The sequence below is a fragment of the Onychostruthus taczanowskii genome, unplaced genomic scaffold (genome assembly GCF_017590055.1).
Source record: "Onychostruthus taczanowskii isolate IOZ18803 unplaced genomic scaffold, ASM1759005v1 scaffold80, whole genome shotgun sequence".
Classification (NCBI taxonomy): domain Eukaryota; kingdom Metazoa; phylum Chordata; class Aves; order Passeriformes; family Passeridae; genus Onychostruthus; species Onychostruthus taczanowskii.
In genome coordinates this window covers 3,166,390-3,180,769 of record NW_024505893.1, presented here as the reverse complement: position 1 = coordinate 3,180,769, position 14,380 = coordinate 3,166,390, and the positions used below count along the sequence as shown (strand labels likewise).

The 14,380-nt window shown below is 39.5% G+C and overlaps 1 protein-coding gene across 2 annotated transcripts in view; it reads right to left on the bottom strand.

Annotated features, from left to right (window-relative positions):
- Positions 1–14,380, bottom strand: part of FBXO11 (F-box protein 11) — a 70,824-nt gene that overhangs the window by 12,470 nt on the left and 43,974 nt on the right. For both annotated transcript variants that reach the window (XM_041424050.1, XM_041424052.1), the window contains exons 8-11: positions 9,524–9,630; positions 9,322–9,433; positions 4,293–4,399; positions 4,070–4,207 (exon numbers count right to left, since the gene is read on the bottom strand). In XM_041424050.1, the coding sequence (XP_041279984.1) occupies positions 4,070–4,207; positions 4,293–4,399; positions 9,322–9,433; positions 9,524–9,630 (464 nt within the window). The remainder of the gene's footprint in view (positions 1–4,069; positions 4,208–4,292; positions 4,400–9,321; positions 9,434–9,523; positions 9,631–14,380) is intronic.

The window sequence follows — 14,380 nt, the reverse complement described above, 5'->3', positions numbered from 1 at the left end:
TAAAAATTTGCCTTTCAAACACTGGAAGGGTCCTTAGTTGAGAGTTAGTGCATTTTATGAAAATTCAAACGCAACATAATGAAAATCCCATTCAAGATGCAAAACAAACCCTTTATTTCTATGCACAGCAAAAGGCAATTGAGTTTTTAATGTAGTCTATATAGAATCTGGCACATGTTTAATTTTTTTTTTTTGGTCTTTATATACACGTTTCTTTAAAGTGCTCTGATTTGTAGTACTTATAAGACAAAGAAGTAAACTAGTCATGATCACCCAACTTAGACACATGCTGCTACACTTTTATTTCATCAGAAAAAAAACCAAAAACAAACAAGCTTCTTCTTTATGAGCAATGAAAATGAAAACTGTTTTGCCTAGAGCTCAGCTTTGAACTGTAAAATTATTCTAATATTAAACTGGCTTATTCTAAATTGGAACTTCTCTATTGTGTGCATGCAACTACAAAATACAATTTATGACAGATGCCCGGTAACTCATCTCAGGCACGTGAGAAGTCAGGGTAAGGCACCCAGGGCTGTCAATGCCACACTGCCAGCTTGTTACGTATTTGTCACAGCACTAAGGCAAACGTCAGGATTTTGCCAATTTAGAAATAAGAGGTTAAGTTTCTACTAGTATCAAAACACAAAGAGCAGTCTGAAAACATGAAACTGAAAAACAAAGCACTCTTGAACCTTTTGGAGACAGCACTCCAGCACAGAAACCCACAGGAAAAAAACGTGTAGGGTAGGAATTCAGCACTGGAATGCACTTATCTCACTTCACAGGCACAAGGGGAAAAAAAAAACTTACAGGGAGTAAGAGAAGTGAGAGAAGCAAAAATACAAAATCCATTAATTTGTTTAGGAATATAGGATTTGTATCTGAAGGATACCATGTCACTTTGTCACTTAACAAGTACATAAACATTGTCAGTGATGTCATTTCATTGACTCTATCACTAGACATGATGCAAAAGCAGAAGATGCTGTCAAAGCAGACTGCCAAAGAGACGGGGGGGACTGAATCTTTAAAAGGAGTTTATGACTATGAAATATTTCAATATTTCAATAATATTTGCAGCTGAGATAAATATTATTCACACATTCTCTTTAATGTGCTACTGTTCCCCTTAAACAAAAGGGAAACATTTATTTCTATTCCTTTTTGCTTGTGATACCACACTGATCACAGCTCTGAAACAGACATTTCATTGGTAAGAATAAAGATCAAATACACTTTTATTTAAAATTAATCAAGTGAATTCAGCCTGGCTTTTAATTTTTTTAATATTTCAGTACTCACCTATTTAATATTTATACTTCAGTACTTAAACAAGAAGCAGCTCCTACCCAGACTTTCCAATTAACCCTCAAGCCTACACAGACACCTCCCCTGCAGGAGTTGCTGAAGCACTTTCCTTTGCCACTTTTCCTATAGCTGAAATCACTTCATTCTATGTTTCCAAGCCTGTTTAAGTCTTGAAGGGATGTATGTACCCACTGAAGTGGATCAGAAGTGCTTGTATAGTATGTTAACACAGCTTAATGCAGTCCAAACAATGAGATAATATTAACCAAAGACATCTTCCACCACTCTTTGCAAACCAGCCAAACAACATCATCTCTAGAGGACAGAAAATGATGTAAAGCCATCCATCAGAAGAGAGCTGCCAGCAGGCCATTCTCACCTGCTGCAGTCTTGCCCAACACAGAACAAGTATAGTCCTTAGGATGTAACTATTAGAGTGGAGAAGAGGCACCTACCAGCAGAATCCCACCATGTGGGGTGTTTCACCTTCACTGGCAAGATTTTATGCTGGCAGCAAATGCAGCAGCCCTGCATAACCTGTGACCTGTCTTCCTTCTACTGAAACTAGAAAACCACAAATCCAACAGCTACAGCTAGCACTGCCTCGATCCTTTATCTCTGCCTCCCCAGCAACCTGGGGAAAGAGGACACAGGCCTCACTAGATGGTACCCACAGTGCATTTCCTGTTAATGCTATTGCAGTCTACCAACTCTCACCAAAAAGCCTGAGTAGGTCTGGATTAGAACTTGCTGAGGGTGCACTTGATCCCACTGTCTGTATCACTGATGAATGGTACTGGTCCCAGTACAGACCACTGAGGGACATGATTTAGCCACTGGCACCTACCCTCTGGATGAAACTATCCAAACAATTCCTCATCCACTAAACAGTCTATCCATCAAATCCGTATCTTTACCACTTAGGGAGAAGGAAATTGTAGGGGAATGCCTAGGGAGGTGGTGGAGTCACCATCCCTGGATGTGATTAAAAAAAGACTGGTTGTAGCACTTGATGCCATGGTTCAGTTGAGATGTGAGATGTTAGAGCATGGGCTGCACTCGATGATCTTTAAGGTCTTCTGTGAATGTGTCAAGGCCTTACAGGAGTCCACATTAATGACATCCATAGCCCTTCCTTTCCCCACTGAGGCTGGTCAGACAGGACTTGTCCTTGGTGAAGCCGTGCTGGCTTCCCCAGTCACCTCCCTGTCCTCTAAGAGCCTCAGCACAGCTTCCAGGAGGAGCTGTTCCATGATCTTCCCAGGCACAGAGGTGAGGCTGATAGATCAGTGCCTGCCAGGGTCCTCCTTTCTGCCCTTTACTGAAAATGGGTGCAATGTTTCCCTTTTCCCAGTCACCAGGGACATCACCTGACTGCCATGACTTTTCTGATGTCGTGGAGAGTGGCTTGGACCCCACATCAGCCAATTCCTTCAGAACTCTGCGATACATCTCACTGGGTTGCATAGACTTTTGTACATTCAGGTTCCTCAGGCAGTCACAAATGTGATCTTCTCGTACAGTGGGAGTGACTTTGCTCCCACTGCCCCTGCATTGAGGTACACCCAATAAATAGGTATGGGAAGACTGCCAGTAAAAACTGAGGCAAAATGTTGAGTACCTCAGCCTTCTCCTCATCTCTTGTCACTGCTGTTACCCAGGGTGGGGGTGATGTGCTTTTTTTCTGCTATTCCTTTTCTGGAAGACATACCTGTAGAAGCATTCCCTGTCAATCCTTGCATGCCTTGCCAAGTTCAGCTCCATCCATGTCCTGGCCTTCCTGACCCCATCCCTACACAACTGGACAGTGTCTCTGGACTCTTCCCAGGTCACCTGTCCCTGCTTCCACTGCCTGTGCATTTCCATCCTGCCCTTTAGTCTCAGTCCAGCGGGTCTCTGGCCTTCCTTTCTGATTCCTTACACCTGGAGATCAAGAGCTTTTGCACTCTATGGAAAGCATCCTTAGAGATCTGCCATTTAAGAGTGACTAAAAGAAAACTTCTTGTTTTGCCAGCAGGGCGTGGGGAATTGGGACTTTGTCATTCAAGCAGGAAAAACAATGATTTGGCACTCTTTGGAAGACATGCAGAATGTTTTCCTAAAACAAGTCAGCAATCATTTTTTATTTCAGAGGCAAAAATCTCTTCTATTTCAAGGACTATGAATGCCATTCCTCACTACTGTACATGTACTTGGAAGTGATGAGCTTCACCTCACACAAATAAACATTTGTGAAAGAAGGCCTGAACCCTGATATGAAATTCTGTGTTAAAATTCCACAACTAATTCCCGGCTATAAACGTCCTCTTCCCAGAGAAGGTGTACATACCCTATTTCATAGTTTTGACATTAAAATAAGGCTAAGTCTTCACAAAGCATTTTTTTTCATTTCTAAATCATCCAGCACCTTATTTTTGTTCAATTCCAAAGGGAAAAGAATGAAGCATAAATGCAAGCCTACCGTTTACATCCTGTTTCAAGAGGTATTTTGTCACTGCAACAGAATACAATGTAACAGGCTGCCAATCAACTGCAAAAGCTGGCTTAAACCTCCTTCAGCTAAAACTGTCTTTAAAGCGAAGTCTCCCACTTAAGGGCAAGAAAACAACAGTAGGCATATTTTAAACTACCTGTTCATGACTAAATGCACTTAAAAAAAAAAACAAAAACCAACATTTCTCCAGTAACAGGCAAAATTTGAAGGTTTCAGTTCTACAACATGTGTATTTTTTTCTTCAAAAGAAAACATATAGGTTACCATTCCATGGTCAAAAGTGAAAACGCCAACGTCACGTCCGTGGTGAATGTGATTCCGTCTGATAATGGGATTCCCGTGGTTTTTAACCCAAATCCCTGCTAACGCATTATTGGATATCTCATTGTCCTCATATATTCCCTGGGAAATTAAAATGTAAATTAAGACAGGAATCCAGAACAGTAAACAATTTTATCAAAGTAAAGAAATTAATGTGGAAAATTACCTGTGCGTGGTCTGTAATATAAAGTCCAACATTTTCACAGTCGCTGATGTTACAGTGTTTAATAGTAGGACAAGCTCCCTGGCCACTAACACATACTGCAGAGCCAACTGGAAGAAAACAGTACAGTTACCATAGCTTCAAAGCATAGTGTATTTATAAATAGTCTGGCAGTGCTTTTGCAAGAAAAGTTAGTGTGAACTGATATTTTAAAAAGATTTGATGCTCACAGAGCCAAAGCATTGCAAGCCACTGGCAGAAAAACACTAATGTCATCATTTTGCAGATGCAAAAACCACGGTAGGAGTCACTTTAAAATCATCCTGCCAAGGTTAAACAGCTGCCAGGACAATGGTTTATATAATAATTCATGCTTATGAAAGTCCTCATTTATTTGCCTGTGTTAGGCCCACTGTATACTGACTGTTCTCAGCAGAGCACAACAGAAATCTAACAAAATTCTCTGCTAATTACTGCCTTGTTGTGCTTCCCTTTAAATTTTCACAACTCAGTACATCAAAGAGGCCAAACAATAATTTTGTAGCATACAAAGACACACTGTCTTCCCAATACTCACCAGGACACAGACACACAATCTTGACTACAGAATAAACATCAGAAACCAACAGGTCTCTCCCCAGCTGAACTACAAAACTCCTTGAATGATTTCAGCTACCATACCATAACTCAGAAAATAAACATTTTCCAGGAAACTAGGACTTCAACTGCTCAGGACTTCAGCATACCAGCTCAATTCCCAGAACTCCATGAAGTGTGACAACATAAAATTCTGCAGCCACTAAAATCAACAGTGATTTCTGAAAGGTAAAGGCTCATCTCAGGGAACCCAGCCTACATAACACACGTTCCCCACAATTAAACATCACTAAATAAGCAAGCCAGTACCTGCTCTATTAGTTAGTTTTCATATATCCTTCTAGCAAAGCACCACAAAGACTGTGCTTAAATAATTCACAGACTCATTTACAGAGAGCTTATTCTTTTTTAATTCCTAAAGAAATTATTTTGATTGTCTAGCCTGACCTTATGAATAATACAGGCTATACTAATTCCCTGAATTAAGTCCTGCTTCAATTCTAGTAGCAGGAACTTCAGCACATATCTTGCAGAAACATATTTAAATTTTGATAACTGACTTCCAGCAATTGAGAAACTAGCATAAAGCTTGTTAGCTGGCTAGAGGGCTGTAGTCCTTTTAATTTACACTTTAATTGCTCATCTGAATTCCTCCAGCTTTGGCATCCAGTTCTCTTTATACCAGTGTATGCCATATCCAATGCACACACACATTCAGTGCAATCAATTTGCTCCTTCAGCCTTCTCCTTGACAAAGTAACAAATTACAGTCACTACAACCAAAGTTTTCTGCTTTACCTTATATGACTTTCCAGTGAACAGTTGCTAAATTTTCCAACATGTTGCTATGGACACCAGAAAAGAGGACTTTATTGTGAAGCAGGACTAAGCAGAGGCGCTAACAGAGTCTCTCTACTTCTACTTGGTATTCCCACAGGTGTAACTAAGGATCACATCAGTTCTTTTGGCCACTTGACTACATGAGGGCTCACATTCAGCAGTTTATCCACAGTGACTCTTTAAGCTTTTCCCAGCTCTCCAGGAGAGGGGTTTAGCACTTAGGAACAAAATCAAGTTGTGTGCAACTCTGCGCTTTGTCAGACTTATGTGAGTGGTGTTTGACAGTCCACCTACCAGGAAGGTCATAGCAACCCAGCCTCCTGGTTATTTTTAAGACTGTAGTTATATTACATTCATATTGTATCTATAATACTCTACAGTAAAGTCTACAGGTCTCATTAATATGGATCTTATTTCTTCTCTTCAAGCCAAGAACTCATCTTTGAAATAACTACCAAAAAAAAGCCATTACAGTTACCCTGAAAGTTATTTCTCATCTATTTGGTGTAGACTCTGGGCATTCTGTAGAACTCTAATATTTTAATGCACTATGTGTTGATGTCAAACATTTTCAAGGATCTGTGTAATTATACTGGGACTGCTGCCTTCTTTTGGTCAAAGAAAGTAATCAAAAATGCCAACAGTGTAATGCAACCATTATAATGTAAATACACACTAATTTGATTCATCGTAAATTTTAAATTCTTGATTGACCAAACCCCTGCACTTATACCTCATCATTTTACCCAGGATCAACAGGCAATACTCTGGCCATACTTCATCCTGGGTAGTCTCTCCTCTCCCACCTCCCCCTAGGGACAAAGACCAATCTCATCAAGGTTTAAAGTTACCATTGATACACAATGGGAAGCCAGAGAATCTCTTGGCCAGTTCTTTCTAAACTCCAGCATGATTTTAGAATGTCTATTTTCACAGCTGTTTAAATCCAGTTACTGTCAAGAGTGGAACGTGTTTCATTATCCCTCTAGGGGATGAGGGCATTTATCATTCCTGCCTATTCTCATTAAATATGGAACAAAAATTACACAACACTTTGCCATTCAAAATTTTTCCATTCTATGATGGATCAGCATCACTGCTAAAACTCCCTTTGTTCCCCAAATTAAGACACAAGCACTGTCTCTTCTAGACAGATGCTGCATCTTGTCTTGTTTATGAAGTTCTTTGTGGCAGTCAAGTGGTGTGTGTTTATTTTAGAGGGAGGTCCCCACAGTTTCCTTCAATTGCTAATTTCCTATTTGTATTAACTGTTAATAACTTATTCCTTCTTGCGTTTCACAAGTGCTTTCACTCCCCTTCCTCTATCTCTTTCTGAGACTGAGGGTACTATGGATTTTTGGAACCTGGTGTGATGTTCTAGAAGCATACCTCTATCACATTTTGCTTATTTAAATGAAAACAACCTTTATTCTGACTCACTTCACTGGACTTGAGTACTGATTGTGTGAAATTGGTCCTTTTGGAGTACAAAGCACATGTAGTATTGGTTTAAGCTTTATTTTGTTTACTCAGAATATAATGATTGCACACACTTCAGCAATATTTTTTTTTAAAGTAACATTGCCATCCACTACCACTATTATCCATAGAGGTGAGGGCTAACACAGATTTCTTCCACAATGGATGCAACAGAACCTCTAGACTCAGGATCTTGCCATTTAAACTTTATTTGAAAATATTTCAAAAGATGCTTTGAAGTGGCAGCAAGAACCTCCAGCTTAATGCATTTGCACTTACAGAGCTCCCATCTTTACATATGATGTACACTAAGAACTTTACATACAACATAATGTAGAAATATGCTTTAATGCAACTTGGAGATTTACAGAAAGGATATCAAGCATGTGCTAGGGAAGAGGTTTTGAATGCCTATGGATCAATACTTCAGAGATGTCAATTATCTGGAAACAGTAAATGCCTTTTCTGGCAGACTGCCATTCTTCCTCCCTTTTTACACAAACTCAGTACTTCCTGAGTAGGTAATAGCAAGGCTTGGTGGGATTAAAAAGCCAGTAAAACTTGATAATTGATAAGTGATGATAGTATAGCCTACACACAGCCTCCAAAATTGAACAGAAATTTTAATTTTGGAGAAGAGAATCAACAATTCAATACAGTAAATGTTCAGAAATCCAGAGTTTTGGAGGGAGCAAAACTTCAACATTCTCAGAAATGTTGAAGTGGACATGAAAAAAATAATCAAATAATCCAAACTTAATTTTCATAAACAACTGTCATAAAAATCTCAGGATCTAGTAGCTTATCTATAAGCATGTTTCCATCTGAAATCATGCAGCTCTTCAAACTACTTTAATATTCAGGCTGAATGTGGTCTTATCTAATTCCACTCACTGGTTGTCAGGGTCCCCCAATATTGGTATCTGGTAAGTTCCAGAACACCTTTTCTCTGTATATTTCGATTTCCTAGTGTTAGGATAGACACTGGGATACTGGGAGTAGCTCGCTGTCCTTAGCTCCTCTTCTGTCATTTTTAACACCTCCAAGTATTCACTGATGTGTCTCCAATAAAAGAGATGGTGATGCAAAGCACAGAGCTGCAAAGCACAGAACTGCCTTGACCAAGAGCAGTGGTTTATGGCCCAAAACCTTCAAGAAAGCTCATCTTCCTCTAGAAGGCACACACCAGGAATCCTTCCACCGTTCTCATCATGGTTCCCTGCAGTATTCTTCACAGGCAGTACCACAAAAATGTAGTTTTTATATCTAGTTGGAAGAACTCTTTTCTTTTTCCTTGTCTTTATGTTGAGCTGAGCAACATCCATGCACAGCCTGCTGCACAGATCCATTCCCTCTCCCTAGCTGACCTTGGGGAAGTTCAAATGGCCATTTCCACTTGAAGACTCAATATCTTAATTCTCCTGAACCTCTTCTTTTTGACACTCCACTTCATCTGGCTGTGTTCAAAGATGTTCAATTTGCCGTATCTTGTGTCCAGTGATTACAAACTGCCATGTCTTCCTGCTGGTGACTAAACTGCCATCCACCTCCTCACTTCCAGACACTGAATCCTCCTTTCCTCAACCTAGACTACTGATTTTTCCCAAATCAGGTGGTATAAATTCCTCATTGTCTCTGATGGTAAAATGAGTCTTTCAACACTTCAGCCTGTAGAGCTACTACTCATCCTCTGAACATGTCAAATCATTCCAATTGGAGTGAACTGAGCTTAGCAGTTACATCTTGTGACTGTTTAATGCCTTTGATCCCAATACTGAACATCAGAACAAACCCCATGAACAACTCCCACGTGTAACCCTTTCAAATGCCCCATCCTGCCAGCTACAACTATACACCAAACCCAGGTATGTTTATTTAACTGTCACTTCTCAATTTCAAACCAACTGCCCAACGAGTCCAAACAGATTCAAACAGAAAACCAAGTACACATTATCACAGAGGTTTTGGACACAAGGAAGTCACTCTAATAGTGATGCTCCAAGGCAATTAAGGCTTGCAGACCTGTATTGAATACCTGCATCAAAAAATAAAGATATGCCAATAGTAATCATATTCAATTTGTTGTGTTTCTTCAAACAATAAAAAGCCCACTAACCTGTACAAGTACTTCGGATAATACAGTGATCTATAATTGGACTGCAGTTCACTGTAATCTCTAAGCAGTGGTGTGCATTGTGGTGCTGAGCAGATTTGTCATCAGGGTTGAACTAAAAAGGAAGAAAACAGAAATGTTGTATTCAGCTGCTCACACATCAAATAAATTTTTTAGAAGATCTGCTTACGGGTGAGATTCTTACCCTGATTGTCATATATCCAACATAGGCATCTTCAGAACCCTCCATAAAAACGAAGGTGGAATCTCTAGTGTTTTCTATTATAACTTTATCTGCTACTTTTCCAGGTGCTGAAAAGAGAACAATTAAAGAGTCTTAGTTTATGCTGCTGAAAAAAAAAAAAAAATCTTCAAAATACTTACAGAATTCTGTTTGAAGCAACAAAGGAAAATTAACACTATTGTTGGCACATAAATAGTCTTCCTGTCAAAAGGATCTCAAAAAAGGAAGTTTCAAAGACAATGAAGAAACTAGTCTTTAACTAAGACAATCTGGCACCAATTTAGTCATATCTAGTACTGTGAGAAAAACCTCCTCTGTTACAGAGCTAATTTTTGACTACTACTTACAATGAGCTGAATGAACAGCTTAGACATGGGTACCAGGCTAGAGGCAGTTTAACTCTGCTCCAAGTACAATTTCTTCTGGTATTCCAAACCCTTTCATTAATACTAAAAACATACATTCTACCACTGACATGAACCACTACTTACTAATCTACTCATGACCTACAAGTGACCTCCCCACACTCCTCAAGTGTAGGATTCAGAGTTTTGAATTGATATCCTCATTATTCTTTATGAAAAAAATCCGACTTATTGAATTAGATTGAGCTGTACTACAGGCAGCATGTACAAAAGGTTATGAAGTGGTTCACTTGCAAAATGCTATAATGTGTCGTTTGATTTCCTGTATTACCAGTGAGGCTCTGCTCGATTCTTTACCCTTAATCCAAAGGCAGGTGATGTTTACGTTGGGATGGCACAAGCCAGCAGAGGGAGCACCAGTAAACCTCAGCCACTCACTGGAATAAATTCAATGACACTCATTCACAAGCAAGATCGTTTGTCTGATTCAAACCTGCACATTAAACATGCAAGCCAGAAGCAGCTCTCCCTCAACACACCATATATTAAGGTGGAAGTTTCACATACTACAGCAGATAAGTTATCTGATAGCATTTTAAACCGTTCCCAACTCAAGCAAAAGTGAGCAGGCATTTGTCCTAAATTCTGTATTTTATTGAAAAGCCCACGCACAGGATTCCTCATGAGCAGATCCTTTCTGTTGTCTGTTGACATTAGTACAGACAAGCGGTATGTCCTGTTCTTTATCACTCTGGCAGAAAGATGTCAGTCAGAATGAAGCAACATTTACATTATTATCCAGCTTCTTCTCACTATCTAAAGGTCCAATCTCCGCTTTCATTACTGCAGAGCTGCAAATATTTTAAGGTAGTCTGGCTCTCCTCTACACCAGTATTCACTTAGTACCAGATAACAACTAAAAGAGGCTTTGATGCGGAGTTGTGTCATCATACAAAACATGTTTCAGCGGTTTGGTGACATTTCTACATATTCACCATGGTGCAAATGCAATGGCATAAACCAATCTGTGTGCTTCAGCACATGGAAAGGAACAGCACCACAGTACTGCACGTGAACCAAACTCAGGAAATAAACAGAGCCCCAAGGAGGAATGAGAGCCATAAATCAGTATCAGAACTTTCAGCGTGGCACAGAAAAATTGCACTTCACATTGAATGCTCTAAAACACTATCAAACAGATTTGTGGAACTTTTGCAAAGCACTTGGATCATGTTTTCTGCAGACACCATCCTCTCATCACACGAGTTCCTACACAAGCAGTAACTTCTGAGCTGGGAAGGTCCCAGAATGCCCATCATTGAACATGCCAGTTAGTAAGATCACTGCACTTAGGTCTCCCTAGGAAAATAATGAACACTTCCTTAAGCATTTGTTTCACTCCAAATGCACCAATGAAATTCTCTGCAACACTCTGCTTAATCTTTGTGAAATCATCATTCAGAGAAATATCTCTATTTCAGCTTCTGGCTTAGACCACTTTAGAATAAAGAAACCAGTATCAGAATTGGAAACGGAAGAAAAGGGCCATTAATTCTGTACTCAAGAAAACACAGCTCCCAAGAATTCAGTTTGCTGGAACCTAAGGGAGTCATGTTCCCCAGGATCAAAAATTCATGCTCAGCTTAAGGACTATGGATAGACCATTTAGAAATAATGGAATGGAAAGCCTGTAGTAAGGGACTGTCTAAAGAAATATACATTAACTGGATATTGCCTCAGAATTATTTAATTCCTCATAAGGAATAAAAACCATTTCCCTTTTCCATGCATTAGAAGACAAAAAATCACTACCTTCTACAGGAACTAACTGTGACCCTGTCCAATTGTACCAAGCAAAAACCAGATACTCTTTTAGATCTTACAGTCTACAAGATGTAAACCACAAAGGTCTAAACCAGTCCAAAATAAAGCTTTCAATTCAAAGATGCAGAATGGGTATTTGAAGAAGAACTCAGGCATGTGAAAGTACTCTTGCACTCTAAGTAAAACAATATCCAATTATAATAATTTTCTTACAATTTTAGATTTTTCCACTCTTAAAAATGACAATGAACTGAATGAACAGCTTAGACATGGGTACCATTCCTATTGGTTTTACTAATTTTTTTTCTTGACTCAAGGATATTTTGATAATCCATTTTCACTTACTTGCATGTTATTTAATGTCAAATGGAAAATGAAGGGAAAAAACAAAAGCTGTAGCTCCAAATACATATTAAGTGAAGATTCTCAGATCAGGACATGTCTATACAACTGCTGAAACTCAGCAATTGGGAGATTTTGTGTCTTGAGTGAGATGAGCACTGCATGGAAGGCACCTACTCCTGCAGCAAACACACCCCCCTCTCCAAGCCTGGAAAACAGAATTCTTTTTAAAAATTCTAAGGTACTTCTGTCTGCTGAACCAGATGCAACAATTTTCTTACAGAACCTCTCCTCTTGCTTCTTTCTTAGCAATTCAGATATGCCAGAGTACTAGTAATACTTCTAAAGCCTTCCTTTTGAACCAACTCCTTCCCTCAGATTTAGGGGAAGAAAACCCCAAAATTAAACAGAACATAAAACTCAGAAAACCAGGCACTATTCTGTAAGCATATTTTGCTTATGTGACCAAGCAGAAGCTTCTTCCAAGCTCAAAGTAGTTAAGCTGCCTTTCTAATAATGTTGTGCTTCTTCTGAAGCCAGAAGAATAAACTATTAAAGAAATTTGAGTAGAAATGCAGAGATTTGGTGCTGCCTTAATCCTACCATTCTGAAAAGCATGCCAGACTGAACAGAGAAGAGGTAGTTCTCCAAGGCTTAGCGGTTCACTTTAATTTGTTTTCTTTTCCAGTCAAATGAAAATTGACTCTCTCTACAATGTCACTCACTATTCAGAAGAGAAAGTCTAAGGAAGTGAAGTCAGCAATGCCAAAAATTGAAATATAAATACATCTAGCATTGCTGGATTCCTCTTGGAGGTTTTGTTCCCCAAGACAGCTATTCTGTTACAAAAATACACAATAAAGATCCCTGGATTTTAAAGGACTGTACTTAAGATAACTGTTTTTCTGAATAACTTAGGTTAATTCTAGAGGAAGGGAAAGCAGATGGCTTTTCAAAACTTGAAAGGAGACAGAGAACATGCAGAAGTTTACTCAGATATTCAAGATATCATTTCAAGTGTCATGAAGTGACTGGGAAGTTTTATATCTTAGGACAGTGCTGATCCAGTTTCTCTGGATTTTAAACACTTCATGAGTATCACCTGCCCTATTTTTACTGTAATCCTCTCTTCTGTGAAACAGAAGCCAGGGATTATTTGTCTGTGGCCACATCTCCATTAGCAAGCACTGCAGAGGATCAGCCACCCCTAGCACATGCTGCAGGACAGGGAGGGGAGAAGGGACTGACTCTGCACTAGTCCCCACCAGGTCCCTCTGACTGAACACACACTGGCTACTGAAGGGCAGTGAGAGTACTCCAGGAACATGTCTCGTAAATTAGCCTCATCCAAAAGGAATCCAGTTTGTCCTCCAAAAGCTCTCCACAACACAGACCAAAGCACTGTAAGTGGGCATGTTCAGAATGTTCGCTCCAGAAATGCAGTCACAAACTGACAAACTCACATACTAACACAGCCACATCTTGCAGATCTGTGGGGACAATTTTTCAGAATAACACTGGAACAATCTGCCTGCATTGCTCAAAACCATTCTCCCTGCCAAGGCTGCAAAACCCAGGCAAGAAGTGCCAGAACAGTCTCACCCAAGAACAAAACAGTTGGTATGGAGAACAGTTAAATACCCGAAAAGACTTTGCAAAACAAAGAACATATCCATAAGAAATACACCCACTAAAACAAACAAAAACCCCCACCCTTACAAACAAACAAAAAACCCCAAACCCACTGGCCTTCATAAAACCCACAACCCAGTAAACTCAACCAATTCAGAGAGATAGCTTCTCAGAAACACAAACCAGCAGGTAATTCACTTCTACATCACCACAGGAGCAAGAAGTCTGAGACCCCTTAACCAAAATCTCTACCAGACAGTAATACAGCCTGAATTCCTACCAGTTACATACTACTGGGAATTAGCATGCTCCTAGCACTGACATGAAAAGCAAGCAGCTCCACAAGAATCTAATATACCAGGCTGCAAACTGTGATAAACTTCCTAAACCCTTCCTATTCTTCAAGTCTTATTTCATTCTCCATAAAGGTTTCTGTTCAGAGGAACAGTTGGCAGAGAACAGAGGAAGAATCTCCAGTCTCAGAATCTTTCTGCTGGATGCTCTCATTTCCTTCCTCAAGATGGAATTATGACACTGGAGAAAATGGGACAGATACTAATTTGGGCTTGTTGTCATGTATGAATGTAACAGTTTCAACTGCAAACTGAATAAGCTTTCCGACAAATTCCATTCTTTTCTCATAATGAAATAAAAA